The 24,617-nt window shown below is 38.1% G+C and overlaps 1 protein-coding gene across 1 annotated transcript in view; it reads right to left on the bottom strand.

Annotated features, from left to right (window-relative positions):
* The window catches only part of LOC124269823 (discoidin domain-containing receptor 2-like), a 238,426-nt gene that overhangs the window by 25,461 nt on the left and 188,348 nt on the right, over positions 1-24,617 (bottom strand). The window contains exon 5 of the mRNA XM_046704856.1: positions 5,078-5,167. Within this exon, the coding sequence (XP_046560812.1) occupies positions 5,078-5,167 (90 nt within the window). The remainder of the gene's footprint in view (positions 1-5,077; positions 5,168-24,617) is intronic.

Here is a 24,617-nt window from a genome sequence, read left to right as displayed (position 1 = left end):
AATTCTTGTTTTGCCTGTGTTGCGCTCAAGACCCAGGTTCGATACCCCACATGGGTACAATGTGTGAAGCCCATTTCTGGTGTCCCCTGCCATGATATTGCTGGAATATTGCTAAAATCAGCGTAAAACCCTACTCACTCACTATACACCCCACTAATACATCATACTTGCTATGGGCATGATACACCCTCCTTCTGTACACCCAGAATACATCCACATACTCTATATCCATTGCTGATCACACCAGCATAAACAGGTACTATGTTGCACAAGTTTCTTTCATCAACAAAAAAAGAGAGTAAATATCAGCTCCAAGCGCAATGACCCAAGTATATCTCATGCATTTTGGAAACAAATGTCTTTTCCTTTTTGTTGTGGTTATCAGTGGCAAGATGATGTATATTTCCAAACAATCAATGTCTGCTGGTCACAGCAGGCTCTCGAACAGACAATCTCTCAAACCCATAAAGTATTTCTTATCTTGAACAGGAATTATGGATCTCCATAGTAGGGACATTCCGAGATAGTCGCTAAGAAAAGTCTAAACAATGATTTTATTCATCTCCAAGGACCTTAAATACACTGTTTGTACTGGCTATTGGACCTTCATAATCCTCATATCAATGGATGTTTCCAACATCGCCAACGAAAAACCATAACTAGAGATTGTTTTCGACATTTTATCAACCACGAGCGATTGGTAAGCTATAAAACACACATTAATCTGACAGTAATTCCATAGCAGGGCTCACTGGTGATTAATCATGGCCTCATTAAGGTTGAGGACAGCTTGGACAGTCAGTTTGGAACAATCTAGCTTCTGACACCCATACAAGAAGATAATAGAACACCAAGTCAATTCTGTGTCTCAACAAACCAACTGAGATGGTCTACAGGGTGCACCACTACCCACAGATTCTATGGAGCTCTCTGTGACAATATTCGAAGTCCAATCGAACCTCTAATGCTCCATCAACCAATTACAAACTCCGTTGATTTTGGGCGAGTCACCCCATCTGGTAGCAGACGCCATGGGCAGCCATTTTGAAGGACTGCGTATCTTGGAGCAGTGAATTGGCTGTCATTATTCACAAGTTGATGAACAAAGTCAGAACAGAATTTGCCTGTCTTAATTTCCTGCTGCCCTGAACTAATTAAGTTTCCAAGTGTTTTGGAGGTCTCCATGATTCACGCCAACAAAGACATGGCTTCATTTTGAGTTCTAGTCAGGTATTCATCTCCGTCTACAATAAAGCTGCCCCTTCCTCAAGCAGCACTGAATACCAAATAGATGGCATCTCTCTTTTCTGACAGAAACCTGCCTAATTCACCACGCAGACATAATATGCACATACTTGCAACTTTGTCTAAGTATTTCAACAGCAAGGACAAGATACCAAGCATTCCTTCAGACTCCAACAACAAAAGAAAAAGTAAATTTTAACTGTATTCAATCAAGGAAGAAATGTGCTTTCTAAGAAGCATCATTATTAAATTGGGCAGGTACATGTTCCTGTAAAGGGGTGGTGGGGTAGCCTAGTGGTTAAAGCATTAACTCGTCACACTGAAGACCAAGGTTCAATCTTCATTCCAATTGTGTAATCTGTTTTTATTACATCACATTAATTCCACAGGCTGCTTGTACATACAATACATCATATATGATTCCCTGAAAAGATACTACAGGGATAATGCTGAAAGCAGCATAAAACTCCACTCACTCACTCATCCAGACAAGTACGCTGAGGGTAATGATTTATATACTGAAACAATCATTTATTCATCAGTTTTCTCGGAATGTTTCTCTGCCCTTTTGTGCAATGTTGGAAGGGAATGAATCACAAGAGAATGAGTAAGGGTATCTTGCTTCGTCTTCCTAATAACAACTCTGTCAACACAGGACAGTCCTGGCCTCTGGGGAATTTAGGCAGAAGCTCACTCAATCATCATCTAACTGGGCCTTAAACAGGAATCAATCTCATTCCTGCTTCGTTCAGATGGTGTGCCCCTCTCGGGATAAAACAATGTACGGAAACAAGAACCTTAATACCAAATTCCATCTTCTTGAGCTGGCTGAAATTAGGCTGCATTTTTCCATGCAATCAATTAAAATAGAAAAGTTTAAAAGACTACGAATTCAGCCTTCACAACAATACATGCAGATTGCACAGAGAGTAACCACTATCTCCGAAAATGCTTTTTCACCCTCTTCAAGCTTGGAGGAAGAAATAGAAGGTGATCACATTCGCGTTACTAAGGAAGCCATTTCCCTGACATGCCTGCATGAAATAATGGAGAATCAATATAATGTATTTTACAGTTTTCTGTCAGTATGAAGTAATGGTCTGCTTATCATCGCCAGTTGCTAAAAAGTCATCCTTCTACGTCATTCGTCAATTACATCAAATTTTTTCGAAGATGACCTCATAAATACGTTCGCTAGGAACAGGAATTGTTTCACACTGAGAGTATTGTGAATATAAAATTGTGAAGACTATCAGGACACACTGCTGAAGGGTCTGTAAAGAGCAAAATAACTAAATGGACAGAAAACAACAAAAAATTGGTCAAGAAAGACAAAAAAGGAATATCCCTAATATAATTAAGCAAAGGTTGAAAAGTATTGATGCATGACAGGCTTGGTTAAAAGAATATCATGAAATTAAATCATACCTTGTTTCATAAAACATGTACTTCTATAACAATTTAACAAATTCACAAACCATGACGATTTTGATTTAAAACTGTCATCCCCCAAATGAGGATTTTTTTGCCCTGAGATGTCTAAAATTGCTATCCCCCAAATAAGGAATTTTTTCCTGATAAAATCAGGCAAGGGGACAGGAAGACGGAGTAAGATTGAAACGCCATTTTGGTTCCCTTTTATTTGACAGCTTAATTTCCAGATGGGACCGTGAAGAAATGGATGGGCACCTTCAAGTGGTTTAAATCTCCAATATTTCAGTGCCACACAGTTACTCATGCCATGTTATCAAATGTTTATGATAAATGCACATAAATAGCTAAGCACTTCAGAAGACTTGAATAGTTGATTTTTTTAACTTCTAACCATGACAACAAAGATAGAAGTCGAATGAAGTTTTCAAGATGCATTGACTAGTCAAATAATTAAATTTCCTGAAATATATTGACTAATCATATAAATGATAGTTCCAAAGATGTACTGACTAGTCCATAAAAATAGTTCCCAAAGATGTATTGACTAGTATATTCAAATAGTTCCATAGATGTAATGACCAATCTATTCAAATAGTCCCCAAGATGTACTGACTAGTCCATAAAAGTAGTTCCCAGTGAGTATTGACTAGTCTATTCAAATAGTTCCCTATATGTAATGACCAGTCTATTCAAATATTCCCCAAGATGTACTGACTAGTCCATAAAAGTAGTTCCCAGTGAGTATTAACTAGTCTATTCAAATTGTTCCCTTGATGTATTGATGTACTCAGTACATAAACAGACTAAAATAGTTCCTTTGATGTATTGAATAGTCTTTAAAAATAGTTCCCAACATGTATTGAGTAATCTTTAAAAATAGTTCCTTAAATGTATTAATTAGTCTATACAAATAGTCCACAAGGTGTACTGACTAGTCTATTCAAATAATCCCCAAGATGTATTTTTTTAATTATTAAAATAGTTTCCAAGATGTAGTCACATAAAGGATAGTTAACAAGGTGTACTGACAGCAAGTTCCTATATTTAAGAGGTGTTCTCATTGTGAGTCATCTTACAGGATTTAAATAACACCATAAACTACTTATGCCTAAAGTAGTGGTCCTCGCTGCCAACAGCAATAAGTCCTCCAGTCAACTAATATCCCCTCGTCTCAGTTTTACCTCCAACAGGAAACACCTTTTCTCAGCACACAAACAAACTCCTGTTGACCCATATGTCACATACTTGTAGCCAAATTGGTCCATTTATGACAGGTCATATTTATTCAGTATGTGATAAATACTAATGTGTGTTGTGATTGGCTCAGTCTTGGCAGTGCCATGTAGTTGTAGACATTTGATTGGTCAACTGTCACTGGTTTATGAGCAGAGCTTCCCTCCCTGATGAGATCTACATGTGTCATATGATAAGTCAACAACACTAGTTCTGACTGAATAAACAACTCAGCCTAAATCAACAGACTATAACGACTGTTTCATATGCTATGTGTTTTGGGGGTTCAACTAAACATAATTTGATATATTTCTATCAGACAAAATATATTGTATATTTCTCCATCAGGAAATACGAAGGCCAAGGTCACATATGGGAAGTGAATTTCCCCCTCTGACCCTCTCATGTCCCATTACAGTCCCCTACTTGTTCTCTGCATTACAAATGATATTGTCTTTGTGTCAATGCTGATGTTTAATGTACAGGTTAATCGGTCTCCCAGTCCCTGTACCATAATATTTACCCTTCCGCCAAACCATTATTGTAATGTTTTAACTATCAATGAAGCAAGTCAAGATTTTTCACAGGTTTATCAGAATCTGTATCTCCAGTCTTATTGGGGCTCCTTTTCACTTAAAATGTTGCTGCTATTTTCAACAATTTATATATTCCAGTTAGTCTAGCATTGGACCTCTACTCTTGGTTTGCCATCTAAGGTTTTGTCATCAGCAAGAGGTCCTCCTTCTGTCAATGTTGATGTTTAATTGTACTGGCACACATCTCCAAGGATGGTTTGCCATCTAAGGTTTTACCATCAGCAAGAGGTCCTCCTTCTGTCAATGTTGATGTTTAATTGTACTGGCACACATCTCCAAGGATGGTTTGCCATCTAAGGTTTTACCATCAGCAAGAGGTCCTCCTTCTGTCAATGTTGATGTTTAATTGTACTGGCACACATCTCCAAGGATGGTTTTGCCATCTAAGGTTTTACCAGCAAGAGGTCAATGTTGATGTTTAATTGTACACACATCTCCAATGTTGGTTTGCCATCAGCAAGAGGTCCTCCTTCTGTCAAAGTTGATGTTTAATTGTCGGTTGGCCATGTAAGGTTTTATCACCACTAAGATGGTGTCCTAGTGTTCGTTCTAATGTTTAATGTACTCACCTCTACACCTTTCTTGTTTCTGAACCTGAGCCAGCCACCAGTGTCTTCTCTCTGGTATTCCAGAAGGAACAGTTTGGTAAATTCCTGACCCTGAAACAGAGAACAAATACCATGAACAACGGTGCCACTCAAAGAAGGTAACAAATACCATGTTTAACACATACAAAATAAATGTATCATGTCTTGTGTTCTTCAAGTTGGGTTGTCCAATTCCTTATTGTGTTACATATAACATCATGTAATAGTCTGATATGGTTCATTTGGAACTTATTTTCAAAGGATTTGAAGAAACACATATATGTAAAATTATTCATAGGTTATTGGAAAAAAACGACACGTCTGGTGTATATCGCATTTATCACACACTGGTGACCCAAGGCACACAGAGTCTAACAGATTGATGTGGTACATGTCTTATCTAGCTGCATGGATTACCAGCTGTGAAACCCTTGAATACTGACACCATGCATGCATGCTAGCAGATTAGGAAGATTAAAGCAAAGGTGTCAGTAGTAGGCCTTGACAAATACTCTCACAAACAAGACGATCACACAAATGTTATTACAGACAGAGCTATTTATTTTCTTATTTTGTGCTGTGGAAACATTTGAAATAAAATTTAAAAACATAATTTGCTCCAATGAAAACATATTTATTTTTTTATTTTAGGAATGGTGCTGCACAAACTTTTGAATGAAAATATAAAACCTAATTTGCTTCAATTAAAGTATGCTTGTTGTATCAATAATACATATGTATTTTCTTATTTTAAAAATGGTGCCACCCAATCTTTTGAACGAAAAAATATATTTGCTAAATGAAAGTATGCTTGTTACATTAAAACATTTGTGTGTACTTTGTAAGTCATTGTCTGTGTTGTAAGGTTGAGGTTCAAGACAACTGCACTTGTATGGCATCCTGCAGGTATGCGTACCGGTACTCCATTGACCATTTCTGGTGTCTGATACAGATTCCTGACAATTGTAACAATCATATACTCAGCTGGAGTCGGAGACATAAATCTCCAGCTGATACAGCAATTTCGGTACGAAATCTCTCCTGGCAAGTTCTATCTTTGATGTTTTATTTAGGCTACAGGTTATGTCCGTTTTACACATGAAATAAACAGCTGTTGAAAGCATGGCACCACATGTTTTCTGTGAGTGTCACACCTCTGTGATTTCCAGCCTGTTCATCCTATTACTTAATTGGATCCGAATTTACAGCTTTTGATAAGAATAAATATTTCGCCACTTTTTTCCTATCAGTGAAAACCTTTGACAGTTATCTTTCGTGTTTTTCACAGCACATCAACATAGGAAATAGATTTGTTTGCTTTCCAAGATTGGAGCATATTTATACTGTCTATTTGTCTTGGACTTATTTCAAACTGTTTGAAAATGTCATTACATTTCAGAGGAAGGGTAAATTAATTCAATTTATTTTTATAAAAGCCGTAACTATATTTTTGGGGCATAGATAACCTTTGGACTAAGTCATATTAACCACAAAATGATAAGAAAGAGAAACAACATTTCCCATAGATCAATAATAGCCAGGAAAATACATCTCTTGTTTAAATCACACGCTTCAGAACATTTCAATCAAGCGAAGATTGTTGCCAGTCATCCCTTGATCTGGAATACTGCACCAGTCCACCTGGAAGGCATCTACTACCTCAGGTCGTTAACTACCAGCCAGGATTGGCCATGGAGATTTATGATGCTGGTCACCACTAGGTGGAAACAACTATTGTGATAGCGATAGTCTATTGCAACATACTATTGCGATAGCGATATACTATTGCAACCAACTATTGCAATACTATTTTTTTGCAATAGTTCCTTTCTCCTTGAATTGTGTCTCATTTGAAGTCATTTCCCAAGGGAATGTATAGGTTATATGAATAGTTCTTTTAATAACTGACAAGAATCTTGAAACCCAGATCAAGTAAACAGTTGAAACGTAAACTCAATGAAGCTGCAAGTCTGCACTCTAAATCAAAGTGAACGAATCTGGTACTGTATTTTATGCTGCGCATTTATCAACGGAAGTCAATTATTAAACTATCGATAGTCCCACATACTATCGATGCATCAATAGTTTTTCGTTTCTACTATCGATTAATTGCTATTGGAGACTCACCAATTGCAATCCATCGATAGTTCGATGCATTGTTACAGCCTTAGTCACCACCCACTTCACCAATTGGTGGAACCTGCATCTTTTGATACATTAGGAGATGGATGGATGGGCAGATGGATGGAGGGATGGATGGATGGATGGGTGCATGGCTGGATGCATGGCTGATGGCCGGCTGGATGGGTGCATGGATGAATGGATGGGTGCATGGCTGGCTAGCTGAATGGATGGATGGATGTTGGATGGATGGTTGGATGGGTGCATGGCTGGCTGGATGGGTGCATGGATGGATGTTGGATGGATGGATGGTTGGACAGGACAAAGGTTACTTTTACCACTTGTACCAACAAGCACCACCTAGTTTATTACTTAATGAGGGGTGAAGATGTCAACAGCAAAGATAAATAGATGGATGGATGGATGGATGGATGGATGGTTGGTTGAGTGGGTGCATGGATGGATGGGTGGATGGATATATGTAATCTTATTTATACCTCTAGTAATACTAAACACCACTTAGTTCATCTGCTACTGAGACTTCAAGCAGTTAATAGCATGAGACGGGATGGATGGATGGATGGATATAAGTAACATTACTTTCCCCACCAGCACCAGTGGTCGCCACCCCTTCACAACTGTCCAGACCTGCATTGTGGTAAAATATATTATGGAGTGAGTGAGTGAGTTTAGTTTCAAGCTGCACTCGGCAATATTCCAGCTATATGGCGGCGATCTGTCAATAATCAAGTCTGGACCAGACAATCCAGTGATCAACAGCATAAGCATCGATCTGCGCAATTGGGAACCGATGACATCTGTCAACCAAGTCAGCGAGCCTGACCACCTGATCCCATTAGTCGCCTCTTAAGACAAGCATAGTCGACTTTTGTGGCAAGCATGGGTTGCTGAAGACCTATTCTACCCCGGATCTTCACGGGTCAAATATGTTATGGACTGGTGGTAAATACAAAACAAGTTTCTTCCACAACTAGCACCACGAGTAAATATATTCACTCTCCCTCACATTCAGAATAAAAACATCCTTTACATTTTCAGTCTTAGTACTTCAGCACAAAGATACATATTAATTCTGCTACAAAAAGAAGGCATGGCTCTTGTTATCTGTGATATGGGAGGACTAGAACTAGGGATAGCTCTCCACCGAGAAGGGTGACAATTTATGTGAAAAGGTAGCCATTGTGATGTTCATTGCTAGTTAAGTGAGAAACTTGATGTGGATAATTTGTTTCCGTTGATATTCTCGGCAGTAGTTACGTTGCAAGTGTTGATATTGATAACATGAACAGAAAATAAAACTAGATAAAATGCAGTAACTGACAGCTGTAATCTCCTGCGACACACAGCACATGCTTCTTGAAACAGATGTACGAGGAAACATGTGCTGTTCTCCTAATGAGACATCAGCTATGAGAATTCAGGTTTTAAATTCTTTTAACACAAAACACTCATCTTACTGCAAAGTAACATGCATATAATATTAAATTCTGACTTGTATATATATATAGAAAAAAAATATTTTTGGGACTATTATATCCTATACTAAAAGTTAAACAACATGCAATTATTTCAGTAATCTGTATTGTCATATGGAAAATGGGCGTTCTTTAATAATTTTTGAGTAGTATATTCATCTTTTGGGAAAAGATAGGAGAAAAAATTTGACAGGAAAACACTGGCAAAATATTGAAAGTAACAGTCCATTTTTAGCTGAAAGAAATACCTTCAGTAATGGATGGAAAAACAATGTGTAAAAGTCATCCCATGAGCAAACAGAAATCTCTCATATTTTGTAGTCTGCTTTTAGATTATCAATTTTTGGAAGAGCGTTAAGATAAATGAGTTGTTTTCTCTGTTGAATGAGTTCTGTCCCTGATGATAAAACTTTGGGGTTGAAGGTTACAAGAAGCACAGCAAAACTGACATTTCTTGAAAAAAGTATGATTGCAAATTTATGTTGAATATTCCTCTCTGACCCCTAAAATCTTATGCCAGATGGATGAAAGAACCGGGATAATGATCTCATTAAACAAAAGCATTTAGGCAGTTTCATGTCGACTACTGTCAGGCTGGTTGGTCCTTCCAGGAAGTCTTTTTACGGAACAAATCAGTGCAGCAAAAATGTCAAGCAGACGCCAATCAAAATGGCTGCCAATGTTGTCTGCTAGAGGCAGATGTATTCTGCATTTTTCAAACTGACACGATCACTGAACCCGAAAATAACAGTGTGAACTAATCAAGAGCACCATGGAAAAGGCCACTCATCTTCTTTTTTTAATCCAAATTCTTGCTCAAACTCAGTCAGTTTGGCACCATATTCCTCAATCATATTTGACCAGCATCTAAGGGGCCAGGAAAATGGTTCTTTAGACCATTACTAATGACTATAAAAATGAAAGCTATCACACAAAGGCACCAAACTGGCAATATTTCACTCTAAGATTTATCATACTGCTGGTAATTCTGAATAGGAAGATTAAGATGAGCAGTTTGATAAGCATTACATTACTTCAACTTGTGCTTATGTCAAGCTGGAACTGTGAATGAAAACATAAACAATCTTTATATGCAATGAGAGTTGAATAAATTCTATTACTTTTATTTCTTATCAGTTTCATGTGAATGTCATCACTATGGTCTGGAGATATGGCACTGTGTTCTCAGAATGAGTGCCTGACCAGGGTGTTATACATATTTTATATCACACCTTGCATGATAATTATCCCTTCTGTCAGCACCCTGTCATGAGACAAAGTAATATAACCAACTCATTACACAAATACTAATACAATGAGATAATTAACCCTAATCACCTCAGACAATAGCTACAGATACACGTAAACTTCATCCGAAGAAAAGTTTTGAAACTGAGGAAAACTTTTCAAACAAATCTGATGAGGTGAAATAAGCTGAAAGTCATTTTGTGGCATTCTGGCACTGGTGAAGATTGAGTCACCAATGTCAATGTCAGTGTGTCTTTTCCCCAAGGAGGGAGTGCTGCCGACTTTGGACAAGTGGTCAGCGTAGTCTGGATGCTAATACCCAGCACCAGACCATTATTAAAGGGGATTAATCCAATTGAGTGTGAAAAATGAGAATCCTTCAGCCATCTGTTTCAGAATTTCCTCGTCTTGGTTTGCTGGAGATGACCTTCCTTGCTTGTCAGTTTTGGCCTTGGTTTGTTGGGAGAAGATAATTACTAGCACTGACCTCTCACCTCATCTAATTCATTAATTTACTTTCCTTGAAAATGTTTGACTTTGCAGAACCCATTTACATTTTTTGACATGAATCAATTTCCAAAACCTAATACTCAAATGGACAAAGTACATAACGGATCTATTTTTTCTCTTATTTTTAAGCTATCCTATATGGGCCTGTATAAATTCATCAAATGATATTTTTCCAGTAAATAAAAGAAGTAAACCCTTTCCATAATGGTAAGAAATCTCTGCTAAAGAAGAAAAAGAACTTCATTATTTTAGATCTGAATTAAAGATCCCAAAATGATTGCATTCATGATTTTCCATACATTGCTTGCAGTTTGTCATAGAACTTAATCTGTGTTACAAATAAGTAGCCATGGTCTTTAAGGAGAGATTATTGATCATTATTTTTATGTGGACGATGTCTGAGAAGCCTTTGAGGTGGATCACATAATGCGCGGTAGCTAGGCTATGGAAATAATCTCAGATGTTCTCTCAAACATTCTATCAAACTATTTGTGACACCAAACAATCTGGCCTTCTGAAATAGAGCACAACCGTCTGCTACTGGCAGCCATTTGCAACCCTGGCGGCCATTTGTAACCAGGGAGCATTATTTCCTGAGACAGGAAAGGAAACCAAAGCATAATGGAGGATTCATTTTATGCTACTGAACTACAGGATCCGAGTTTAATCTTGCTTCATAAAACAGACGAGTCTGTGTCGCAATGCTGTGACTCATCAAACGATGACAGACCAGAAATAAAACAAAGTGAAAATGCATGCTGTTTGCCTGATCACATGACACCTTTCACCTTTCCTCTGCACAGGGAGGATGATTGGTCTGACAAAAAAGTCAGATATTTGTTATAAAATTTATGTCGATGATTTAAACAGGAATCTGTCAAAATGGTCTTTGTAGTAGTTCATCTCTTTAGGTAGTCAATGTTCCAGCAGAGCTTTGAAATGTCATTCAGTGTTGGACTAGGATTTGTACTGATTTTTTCCAAGAACAGAAATATATTTACTGTCATCCTATTACACATTGATTCTTTGTGCTGTGTTTTGAGCTTTCCTGTTGATGAATATTCTGATCAGGTCCAAGTGATTTTTTGTGAAAGAAACCTATTTTTAAAACTCCTTTTCATTACCAGTCTCTCCAGTTCAGAGCTAATTTGTGGGGAAAGTTAAGTACTTTGAAACAGAATTGAATTAAATTAAAAAAGACAGCAACAGACAATAATCTGTCTCAACTATCTGCCGGAACAGATTCAATTGGGCTTAAAAAATAACATACTGATAAAAATTAAATGAATAGATCACTGGAAATCAGTAATGACACCAGGCATTCACACAAAAATAATTCAGAATCTTATAAGATTTGTTCCAAGATATGAATGTTGAAAAAAAACACTGACAAGAATGGTTAATTCCTTCCAGTAGTGGAACACATCCTATGTCTGTCATGAACATAAATAACATCTTGTTTGAGGCATATGTATAAAGTCACAGATCCTCCCAGGCTATTTACTGAAGATTCTTAAAACCGATTATTGTAGATATTTTCAGACAGTGCACGACTTTCACAGCCAATATAGTTTCACCACGATTAGGCATTATCTCACGACCTTTTGTGTGCGGTGATGCTCTTAATCTAGATGTGATTTTTCACCAAATAAAATAAAAAAAAGCTAAGCAATGAGATAGAAGGGTTGTTGATGACAGTGGGCGGATCTGATAGACAATGAAGACAAATGGTTTATCTGGAGGTCTTTGACAGGATATATCCAACACCGTCATTTGTGGCATCATCAGTTCTGTGGAATCCAGAATTGGAAAAAACATCACTGAATACAATACTCCAACCATTTCCACAGATCAGAATGTACAAGACACTGTATGTAGTTACCAGAGAATACAATAATAAATATTTAAGTGCTTGTTTCTTCAACTTTTAGACTTCTGAGACACAATCAGGCAAGCATCTCAGCAGTATGTGTTCTACCGAAACACTGGACATGATGATATTGAATAAATGACAAAGCATCATTGTGAAGTGTTTGTTTCTTACAAAGTTAGTATCTGGTTAAACCACGTCCGGCATTTGGGACATTTGAAAAAATAACCAATTAAAGTTAACCTTGACAGGTGAGGATTATTTTTGATATTGCTGATAGCCTTCTGCAAGCCCCTTGTTCTCCATCACACGACAAGGCCTGGTTTTAAATGCCAAGATAGCAACACCTACCAGCATTTTTGTTGAACAAAAACATTGTTAAAGTTGCAAGAAACATTATGCCTCCATTTGAAGCATATTGCCCGGGCACTCCATGTTGTTTTTCCCTTAAATAGTGTTTATTTTGTGATTTTTCTTATTGTTACAGGCCACAAAATGTGATTCATTAAGATCAATGACGGACATTTTGAAAAAAAAATGTGTGCTTTTTAGAACAAATTACATTGAGTGATTGTTCTTCCAAATAAAGTCAGATTTGTAAGGGACATATTTCAACAGAAGAAGTATGGACTTTCCTTTTAGAATGTCAAGAAAAAGCGTTCAGCTGCAGTGGAACTTTGTTCATTCAAAGATTTATCATTGAAACTTGGTGCTTACATCAATTATTCACTCAAGACAGATGCTCTGTAATTTTTCACAGCTTGTGTTTATCCTCTGAGCATCTAGTACAACAAGGGACAGCCCTTCAACTACAGGCATTACCGACCCATGAAGGTCCGGGTTAGAATGAACCTTCAGCAACCCATGCTTGTCGTAAGAGGCGACAAACGGATCGGGTGGTCAGGCTCGCTGGCTTGGTTGACACATGTCATCGGTTCCCAATTACGCAGATCGATGCTCATGCTGTTGATCACTGGACTGTCTGGTCCAGACTCGATTATTTACAGACTGATGCCATATAGCTGGAATCTTGCTGAGTGCAGCGTAAAACTAAACTCACTCACTCACTACAGTCATGACCTGGTCGCTCACAGATCCAGATGGGGACTGAAGTGGGTGCACATCCCCCTTATTGTTAGACACGATCTGAGGCAACAATGAGCCTACCAGGTAATGTGTTAGATCCTGTTCTAAATACCAGTTCTTTGTTGCATCAAAGTCCCCTCTATGAAATTGGTGGGGTTGGTGTGGGGGGGGGGAGGGGGGGAGAGGACATATTGAGCTACCTTCTTTGGTGTCCTCACTGTAGGTTGAATTCAGTGTGTATCTGTATACACCAGTATAGTCACTGTATGTTAACAAATACATGGGTTGATTCATATGTTTACAGTATACCCCCAAGTATCACTCTCTCAGACAGTGCTATTTTCTTATCTCTCACAGTATTACATACCTCTGTCTGGATCATCCTGGGCGGTCTGGGGGTAATGTGTGTTTTTCCCTAACCCCGGGGATCAGCAAACGTTCTGGGTGACTGACTGGGGTAGGAGGCTGGACATAACATACCCCTTTGGTCACATTTCACAAGGTGTGAGGGGAATGTCCATTGAAGTGTGGCGTGGTGTGGTGTGGCGTAGCGTGGCGTGGTGTGTGGTACAGTGAGGTATGGTGTGTGGTGAATGTGGTATGTGTGTGAGAGAAAGGGAGAGAGAGAAAGAAAAAAAGAAAGAGAGCATGTATGTGTCTGTCTGAGTATGTGTCTGTGAGTATGTGTCTGTGAGCATGTGTATGTGATTATGTGTCTGTGAGTATGTGTATGTGAGTATGTGTCTGTGAGTATGTGTCTGTGAGTATGTGTATGTGAGTATGTGTCTGTGAGCATGTGTCTGTGAGCTTGTGTATGTGAGTATGTGTCTGTGAGTATGTGTCTGTGAGCATGTGTCTGTGAGCTTGTGTATGTGAGTATGTGTCTGTGAGTATGTGTCTGTGAGCTTGTGTATGTGATTATGTGTCTGTGAGTATGTGTATGTGAGTATGTGTCATATGTGTCTGTGAGTGTGTATGTGAGTATGTGTCTGTGAGCATGTGTATGTGATTATGTGTGCATGTGTATGTGAGTATGTGTATGTGATTATGGCATGTGTATGTGAGTATGTGTCAGCATTATGGCATAACCCTATCAAAATGTGTATGCATCTGTGAGTGTATGTGGCATATAAATGGCATATTATGGCATAACATCCAAAACTGTGTTTCCACATTAGATATTGCTTGTGTGAGATCAGACGATATATCGTTTTGACAGTAAATTTTGTACAATGCCCTGACAATGCTATGACGTCATGAACTTGTTGACGTCACAATGTTATGACATCGCTGCGCTGTACTCTAATGGCAGTACTGTGTTCAGAGATGTACATTTTTCATTGAAAACTAATGAAGACTGATTTTTTATGATAAATAGAATCTCACCCTCGTTGATAAAAGTAAAAATATCCTCGGCAAGCCTCGGATATTTGTTACTTTATCAACTCGTGGTGATATATTTGATATCAAAAGACACTGGGGTGAGATTCTTTATATATATACCCTCTCCCAATGTCATGAAGGCCATGTTGCCTAGGACCATCAATAAAAATCACTTCCCCAGCTTTCTAGGACACTCTTCCTGAACACTCTACTATCTCCAATACCTGATAATCTGGCCTGATAAACTCGCCCTGTCGCAACTGATCAGGTCTGTAATCCAGAATCATGGTCCCAGTTTTAACAAGCTAAACTAGGTTAGATCTGGTATCTCCACACATTCTGCATCACTGACTTAATGCACAGGGGTGTTTGATCTTTCCTCTGATAATCAGCTAACATACACTTTATAATGGAACCATAGTTTTCCTTAAGAACTTTGAAAATTGTTTTTGCTTTCTCAAATAATCACATCCTTGTCAATATCGCATCTCTAAATTTCATCAAGGGTTTACCGGCCATGCCCTAATGCTTGCCCATGGGTTCCCAAAAGCTTGCCCATAGGGGTATCCTTGCCAGCTAACTGCTAAATGGTTTTCTTGGTGTAGAAGATAGTAATCTGGGAGTTCACTTCATTAGTAATGAAGATAAATTCAATAGAACACCTTACTGAACAGTTCATTTATCATGAGAAGTGTTACGCTGCACCTGCGTATACTTAAAGTGTAGGTACATTCCCCCATCTGTGGGAGAAGTGAATTGGAGGCTGATACACAGGACACTAAACTTGTGGGGTTGGGTTACTGGATATTTTCCACCACCCTCAGGAACATTCCAGCAATAGGATGGTTATCTGTAAATCAAGTCTGGACCAGACAATCTGGTGACTGATAATACAGCAATTATCAATAAGGATGCGAGGACATACATCAAACAGCGAGCTTGACCATCTGATCCTGTTAGTTCTCGCTTATGAAGAGCATGGGTTGCTGAAGATCAGTCCTATCCCTGATCTGGACTTTAGAATGTCCACGGGTTTGAGTATTGAAATAATATCAAGATTTTTATGCCAACTATTGAAGAGCTGTATTTTGTGTGGATGCACGAGTTTCTGAAAACCAATTTTAATCCTAATCTTCAAGGAAAAAGACAAGCATAGGTTGCTGAAGACCTGATCTTCAAGGACAAGACAGGCATAGGTTGGTGAAGACCTGATCTTCAAGGACAAGACAGGCATAGGTTGGTGAAGACCTGATCTTCAAGGACAAGACAGGCATAGGTTGGTGAAGACCTGATCTCCAAGGACAAAGACAGACATAGGTTGGTGAAGACCTGATCTCCAAGGACAAAGACAGACATAGGTTGGTGAAGACCTGATCATAGGGTTGCTCATACAAAGACAGGCATAGAAGACAAAGACAGACTAGGTTGGTGAAGACCTGATCTCCAAGGACAAAGACAGGCATAGGTTGCTGAAGACCCTGATCTCCAAGGACAAAGACAGACATAGGTTGGTGAAGACCTGATCTCCAAGGACAAAGACAGACATAGGTTGGTGAAGACCCATTCATACCCTGATCTCCATGAAGGATGAGACTAATCAGTACTGCTGGCCAACACCGTAAACAAGTTTTATGTATGTATAAAAGCTCAGTAAAAAATAAAGACATTGATGGAAAGGACATATAAGACAACCATAATGGAGAAGTTGCCAGTTGTAGTTTCTAACAACATGTAAAGAAATACCACTACTAACAAGTGGAAACTACCCAGAACAAACTACAGTATTAATTTTATAACCTGACACATCTCAACTAAATGGCAAAAGAATCAATCAACCACATTTGATTGACAAAGAGGTCAGATAGAAATGTTTCGAAGTGAAAAAACTTGGTCACAGGGGTTTCCATATTGTCAAACATGGAACAAGCTTCAGACAGCATGACTTGGTCTGTGGACTTTTCTCCAACAGACTGAAGCTTTGGCATCAGCATCTACACTCTACCAAATTACATCTCCCCTCAAAGTCAATCCCGTTACCTAACTTCACTAATTAGGTTTGGAAACCTGTCAGTACAGGCGGGCTGAGGGAGAGCCTTTCCTCACGATTCCATTTCTCAAAGTGCCTGAAGTACCACTGCATGCAGTTTGTGCCCACCAAATTGATCTCAGCCTAATAGATATATGGGTGTGCTTTTACCTGAAAAGGGTCAAAGGATGGAAAGATTTATCGTCTTCCTCGAGACATCACGTTAAGAGTTTGAAGGCATAATTCAGATGAAGTGAATTCATTGGATCTACGCCAAACCGACAATATAGAGACTTGCCATAAAGAAAAAAGTTGCATAGATGTTTGTACATGGCTTAGACACTGATCATGAATTCGTACTGGATAGTTTAGTTTTTCTCAAGAATATGGTCAATTTAAGAATGAGGAGTTTTGAAGTGTTCACAGTCATCGTTGGCATTGTAAGTCAGTACAAGTGAGTGGGTGAATTTAATGCTGCTTTGAACAGTAATACAGTTAGATCACAGAATGTCACGTGGGTGGAAAGACAAAAATGGTGCAGATCTGAGAAGTTTACAGCTCTGCCGACATTCATGCTGACAAAACTAGAAACGTAATCGCGACCAAACAGGATTGCACTGAAAACATTCAGCCTGATTAACCTAAGCAAAGGACCTTGTCCAAAACTAATAAAGCTGAGGTACATTTTGAAATACATGTATATGTTTAGGACATCAGCCCAGCATTTAGTATCTGAGCCATTTAAAATGCAATAGAGGCACTGAACATACTTTAAAACAGGTGCTATCTCTCCTTTTTCGTATCTTACTCAATATAGGATCACAACTTTCCAATAAACATCCTCAGTGCAATACACTTCACTTTCTTTAATTACTCTGCTTCAGATTAAACTCAGAACACCACATCACAGGTTTTCCAGAGTTACATCAGTTTCTGTCATTAGCTGTAAGGAGTTTCCTCTGAGACCAGGGGAGATAATCCTTAGTGAACCTGTCAAACCAACTCCAACACTTCCAGGTCTGTGTTTAAAACATGGAGTTTTGTTCTATATCGGAACTGTCAATGTGTATACAGTGCCAAGGGGATAGATTACTTCTGCACTAAACAATGCATTAACTTCTCTAAACACCATTCCATTAAGTAAAACTGACAAATTCTCACATCACTGCAACGACTATTCCACATTTAGAACCCACATTTATCAGCTGCACCGACCTCTGTGTCTGCCTGGCAGCCATCAACTTTAGATCCTGTTTGGAACAATTTGGGATAGAACTTTGCTTTTTGTGCTCTGTTCCATGGGGTTTTTGCGCAATAAATATCTTATCTTATCTTTCTAATACATCATCGGTTGTAGTTATATGCCATGTTCACAGATGAATCAAGGTCTATACCCAAATTACCCACACATTACAGCAACATTTTCAAATTAGTGGCGACATTTTGTTTGGCTCCAAGCTTTTATCCCATTTCCTGCATCAATCTACTATCAAATAGTATTTACACGAGGTCTTCACTTGTCCTCAAAATAATGTGTACATAACTACCATAGTATAATGTATATTTTAACATATTTACCACGGAAAACATGTTACAAAATGCTAGTTTATTCATACTACAGAAGTTAATCATGATCTTTTACAGACTGCATGACAGAAACTAATAGTTAATATGTCATGTTCTTTAACAGATTGTCTGAAACTAACTACAGTCATATGGCAGAACATGGTGTCCTTTACTTAGTTTTTAGTTCTATATTGCATCCACAAAATTTTCATCAATATTTTGCCTGTTACAGAAATTGGAATCTGTTTGGGCAGATGATCGAGACTAATTATTCTCTGGTGTTGACGGTTCATATATTTCATTTTGATGTTTCACATGGCAATGGAAAATCAAACAACAAGCATGATGAATGATGAAGAAGAGAATCACAAAAGCAGAAACAATAAACATTACTATGAATCTTTGTTTTATGTATTAAAAGATCCATGGCAGCCGTTTGGCATAGAGACCCCCTCCTGCCTCGCTCTGAATGTGAACGACATGCAGCCAGCCTACGATTGATTCCTAGTGTATTGAAGAACGAGATGGAGAGAATGTGTTCAGGCCGATTATGATGCCATGATTCATAAGATGTGACCAATTCAACAAAATTGTCATCATTTTCATCACTGCTGCCGATTAACCTCTGACAACTCCAAGATTTAAACAAAAGTTTAATGACACCATACAGGCTGGGAACACCCCAAGGTGCTTTCAAAGGAACAATTCTAGGCAACTTGGGAGTGAGGATGAATTAACACCAAGGCCCTTCAACATTACAAGGCTCTTAGCCCAAAACTTCAGCCATTTTTATGTGTTTCATTTGCAGTAAATTTCAATTTTGCACACTTTGTTAAAGAGAGCACAAAGCAGACGGATGACAGTTCACAATAGCTATTCTTCTTCACACAAACATTTCATTTAAAATAGGTGTGGTGGGCAGAAAAGAACAAAAGCTGTTTTTCGGGATTGCAGTGAAACATTTGTTTGGTAATTTGAACAAAAAATGAATTAACATGTATTGTACAGTATTGCATTTTCAGATCATTCTAAATAGGTGATAAGATTAAATAAAATATTTGCTTTGTTCATGTCCAACAGGAGCCAGTTGCTACCATTTTGTTAAACACCAAACTTTACCATCAGCTGCATCTAAAAACCTTTATCTTAATTCTTTTCTTGTTCAGATCATTGCAATGGAATTATTTTCTCTGAAATTTAGGGAGAATAGGATGTTTCTGAGGACATAAGAATACAAATGCACAACAGCTTCTGTTATTCGTTTTTATCTTAATTTGTTTTGAAATGGAATCTGCCTATATTTTATCTCTACAAAAAACACAATATCATGAGTAAATGAAATGAAGGCCTCACAAAGTATTGTTCATATTAATCAGTGTGACTTGTCTGAGAAAATTACAGAGCTTCTTGCTTCCAATTAGTTTCAATTGAGTACAAAATCTTTTGCAGAAGGATTGAGAGAAAAGATTCATCAGCCAATTAGAAAAATGTAAATTAAATGAAATGGGGTGCAATTTGTGGGTAAAACATTAAATGACTTAAGCCCAGCTCAATCGTAGATTTTAATTTCAAATGAAATGTGACACAGGCCTTATTTGTATGAGTCAGCAGTTTGTGACATCTTGACATTTGGCTAAGCGATTTTGTCAGATGTTGTTGATTTGTTGGACCTCAATCACCGTATCTCTGCACTGTGATATTGAAAGAGGGCTGCTGAAGAGGACATTATCCCCCAGTCTGCAATAGGATATAACTACAATAACCACTTGATAATGTTGAATATGAATATGATATAATAATTCATTTCAAACTGTCATAATATGATGCCTCGCAAGAGTTATTTCCCTTGCACCACAACACCCATGGCCCTTATTGTTGATAACAGCTCTGTTAAGTTTTCACATCATAATCTATTCTTCAAAATAAAAAGTCATACAGGTAATTTTTGCATTTTGAAAATATTGCATTTTGACACCTTACTTTACTTGTGACATGTTTTATTTAAACATTCAGAGGAACCTTATAGAGAGGTAAATGTTACCATACACACTACCATTACATTCTCAGAAGAGCCACCTCTTCAACCTTTTCCATGAACACCTGGTGTCATCACTGATTTTCTGGGGTCAATTTATATAGTTTTCACAAATATTTCGCAATTTTGCATTTTGTTGAATTTGTGTATGATTGTGATTGGTTGGGTTTTTTCTTTGATGTCTTACGTTATAATCAGAGAGACTTCAAATTAAGAATCAACCAATCATCTTAAATGTCATTTTTTAAATGTTGACATTATCGCATACCGAGAGGCCAAAGCCTAGATGCTTACTCATAAGCAATACCAAAATTAACTGAAAGACGATGTATATGAAAGAATATAATTATATTAGTCCCTTGAGATACTCTAACAGAAATAGATGCCATTTACTGGATTTAGTCTTGAAAAATGTCTTAGCATTTCAAAATTATATCTGCTAAAGTAACCCAGGAAGAAAGCAAAGAAAGTGATGAAATGGCAGTATGCCCCATTACAAGAATCAGCAATTACACACGCTGTAAAGAATGTTCCTTAATCAGAGATTAGGGCCTAAATCTGCAGTGACTGAAACACGTTAGCCATTTCATTAACAAACATGATCGAATGTAAAGGTATCTACATCTCGGTGCCAAGTGGGATTAGCACAAGCTACTGAAAGCCTTCTTTTATACCAGTCATTGATCTGCACTCAAATACTCTGTAATTCTCCATCCCAAAGTTAGGATCAAAACTAGACATCCGATACCCTTGAGGGGTTTAGGGCTTCTAATGGCCACTGTGGTCTTGCGATTCCATTGGCTAATGTCCATAACACTGTCTCTCGCGATATTGATTATTAGTAAAACTAGCACCTGGTGCGTTGACAATTTGAACTTTGGAGGTCAGGTTTTATATTTGGATGCTGCAGGAGAATTGCACGAAGGTAATTAAACCTGGGGTGTAATAAAACTCAATCTTGGATGACTCAGTCTGGTATTTTAGAGGGCACTGGAATCAAAAAGTTGTAAAAGCATGCACCAACATTAGAAGAGGACATGACACTGGTGGAAGCCAGTGGAGGAATCAGCCCATTATGAGATGAGTAAGTGAGGGAATGCTGATTTATGCCATAGTCAGCAATATTCCAGCTATATGAGGGCTGTATGAAATGATTCTAAAACTGTTGAGGCACGATATGAACACACTTGGTCACAAGACGGGTTGGATGCTGATGTTCAAGATACAAGCTCTATGATGGCAATTATCATTTATGACACTAATGAATGACTGGGATGGTGATGACAATGATGATTGTTGAAATGATTATGATTGTGATGATGAAAATCAAGACGATAAAGGAAATGAAGTTGATGAAGACATTTATAGTGATGATTAGGGCAGTGGTGATGAGCAATGTTCATTTATGATAAGGCTGGTGATGCCAATGATAATAGTGGAGATGATGATGATGATGATGATGATGATGATGATGATGATGACAACAACAATGACAATGAAGATGATGATGCTGATGACATCAATGATGATGAAGATACTGTCAATGACAACAACAATGACAATGAAGATGATGCTGCTGATGACATCAATGATGACGATGATACTGTCGATGACAACAACACTGACAATGAAGATGATGATGCTGATGACATCAATGATGATGAAGATATTGTCAATGACAACAACAATGACAATGAAGATGATGCTGATGACATCAATGACGACGATGATACTGTCAATGACTTGATGAAGATGGGGACATTATCATTCCCGACTTAGATGCAATTTGGTGTAATTTAAACAAGATCCAATTCCGAAGCAGATGTTTCAGGTATGTTTTTTTAAACCATGATGCCCTAACCAGCCGATCCTTCTGTTTTGTGTCAGCTGTTGGTGAGGGAATCCAAACTATGTTAAACTGGAGGTTTGGATATACGAAAAACACCAGCATTAATGGAAGAAAAGAGATGCTCCAGAGGGTTGCAACACATGTACTGTCTATACATGGATTTCTATGACATAAAATACAATTTCAACTAAATCAGAATTTGTCCAAAACACTGTCAATTTTTGCTGATTCTGCTTAGTGAAATTTATAAATTGGTGATTATGCTATGCCACTCAACATTTCCTAAGGATCACATGGGTTGGTGGGGTAGCCTAGTGGTAAAAGCTTTCGCTCGTCACACTGAAGACACGGGTTCAATTCCCCACATGGGTACAATGTGTGAAGCCCATTCCTGATGTCCCCCACCGTGATATTGCTGGAATATTGCTAAAAGCAGCATAAAACTAAACTCATTCACTCACTAAGGATCACACCTTTGTCTGAAGTTGACTATTTTAATCCTTAAAAACACTGAGTAGTATATATTAAAAAACGATTGCAATAATCTTGTGTTTGATGAACAATAAACAGCAACAGAGACTTGGTGTTGGAGATGTATAAGATATTACACGTAGGGACTTCTACATTATGAAGCGGTGTGAACACTTCCTATAAACACTGATAAGGTAATACGACACAGGGAGCTTGAAGGAAATACACTTGTGTAACTATCGCCTGAAGCCCGTTCTCCTTGTGAATCATACATGTAAATAAGGTGTTGGACAATGTTGCACTTTTTATTCCCTGCCCTGAAGTGATATGAGTCACACCTATACACTGACACGGGCTCCCCATAGAATATCAATATTTCATCACTGACCAGGCAGGTAGCTCGGCCCAGATCCCTGGCCAATAATTGTATTCATATTGTGTTCTTCATCAGACCATGCAGCATTCCTCATGTGTCTTTTGTGCACCATTTGTTTATTTAAAGTTTGAAAACACTGTTCTAATCTGCCCCTTTCACGGTTTCAGTTATCTCACTGATTAATTCCACCATGCGATGTAATTGCAGAATCTCTGATCTTGAGACTTAATTAATATAAGGTTTAACCTAGGATATCCATACAATGCTGCTATTGTACATGTCCGAAGAATCAGTGTCTGTATATTTGGGATGTGCTTTTTCAGATTCCTGGATTAATTTATGCCAATTTTTCTCCTATTCCAACAAGAGAAGAAAGTGAAGCGTATAAGGGGTTTCCTTCAGCCTCATAAACACCCTGACTGGTCTCTGGGTTCCCTGCACATGTCCTTCCCTGAGGCACATAATGGGAATCTCGATGCTGTTAAATCTAGTTTCTAGCTCAACTGAGACCAAATGACATGAAGGAAGTGGAAGGAAATCCACAAACCTCTTAGGACAACCCCGAGGAGGAAGATTGCACATAATCCCTGCACCATTAACCTTAAGGGTGAATTTGTGAAACCAGTGTCACCAATGACCTTGACTTTCAGATGATCACCTGATCCTTGGTGTCTGTTGAAGCACTTGGGTTCTGTGTTCAATATTCTAATCTTTTGGCATGTCTACAGATGTATATTTTTGCTATTCATTATTCAAAATGAAAATATTTTGAGGCCTAGAAACACATTCTGAAGAAAACAAGAGTATTCATCTGACTTTTGATTCTGATGTGAGACCAGACAAAATTTCCTCCGACAAATCCTGCCCATTTCAGATCCATTGTATGGGGATTTTCCTCGGTGTAAAGCAATTTGGATGCTCACTATGACCTCAAATGCCACCATCTTTGCTTCCTCACTTGCTCCACTTCCCCAGGATGGTTTAACACCTTCACGGCTCTAATTGGTCAATTATTGACCAATCGTAATTCTAACTTGTCATCACTGCAAGGAACTGTTCTTTATCCTTCTATTCAAAAGGTCATTGTTTTTTCTAGGCTTTGAAGTGAATGCTTTGAAGTAGGAAGCAGATATTTAAAATGATTGTTCATATTCATGAGACCTAATTGCTTTTGATCAGCAGAAGCAAAAGCGAAAATTTGACACATTCATTTTTCTCTCATTTCTCAAGTGTTGTATCCCTGGCAACACTCCTTCAAACAAAACAAGTTTCATGTCTTGTTGAGAAATGTGTCATTAAGACTCTCGAGAGAAATAAACGACATTCTTAATATCAGTCAGAGATGGCATCAAACACAAAATCTCCTGGCCCTGTGAGATTTCTGTCACCTAATTCAATTAATGACATGCATTTCAATAAATTGCCATGAGTAATTGCTGTTCCTGTAATTTGGGAAGATTTTCTTTTGTCTCGCATGCTGGCCAA

The sequence above is a fragment of the Haliotis rubra genome, unplaced genomic scaffold (genome assembly GCF_003918875.1).
Source record: "Haliotis rubra isolate DU_JTF1 unplaced genomic scaffold, ASM391887v1 Scf148, whole genome shotgun sequence".
NCBI classification, from domain to species: domain Eukaryota; kingdom Metazoa; phylum Mollusca; class Gastropoda; order Lepetellida; family Haliotidae; genus Haliotis; species Haliotis rubra.
The sequence above is the reverse complement of the archived record's forward strand: the minus strand, read 5'-3'. Positions and strand labels throughout refer to the sequence as shown.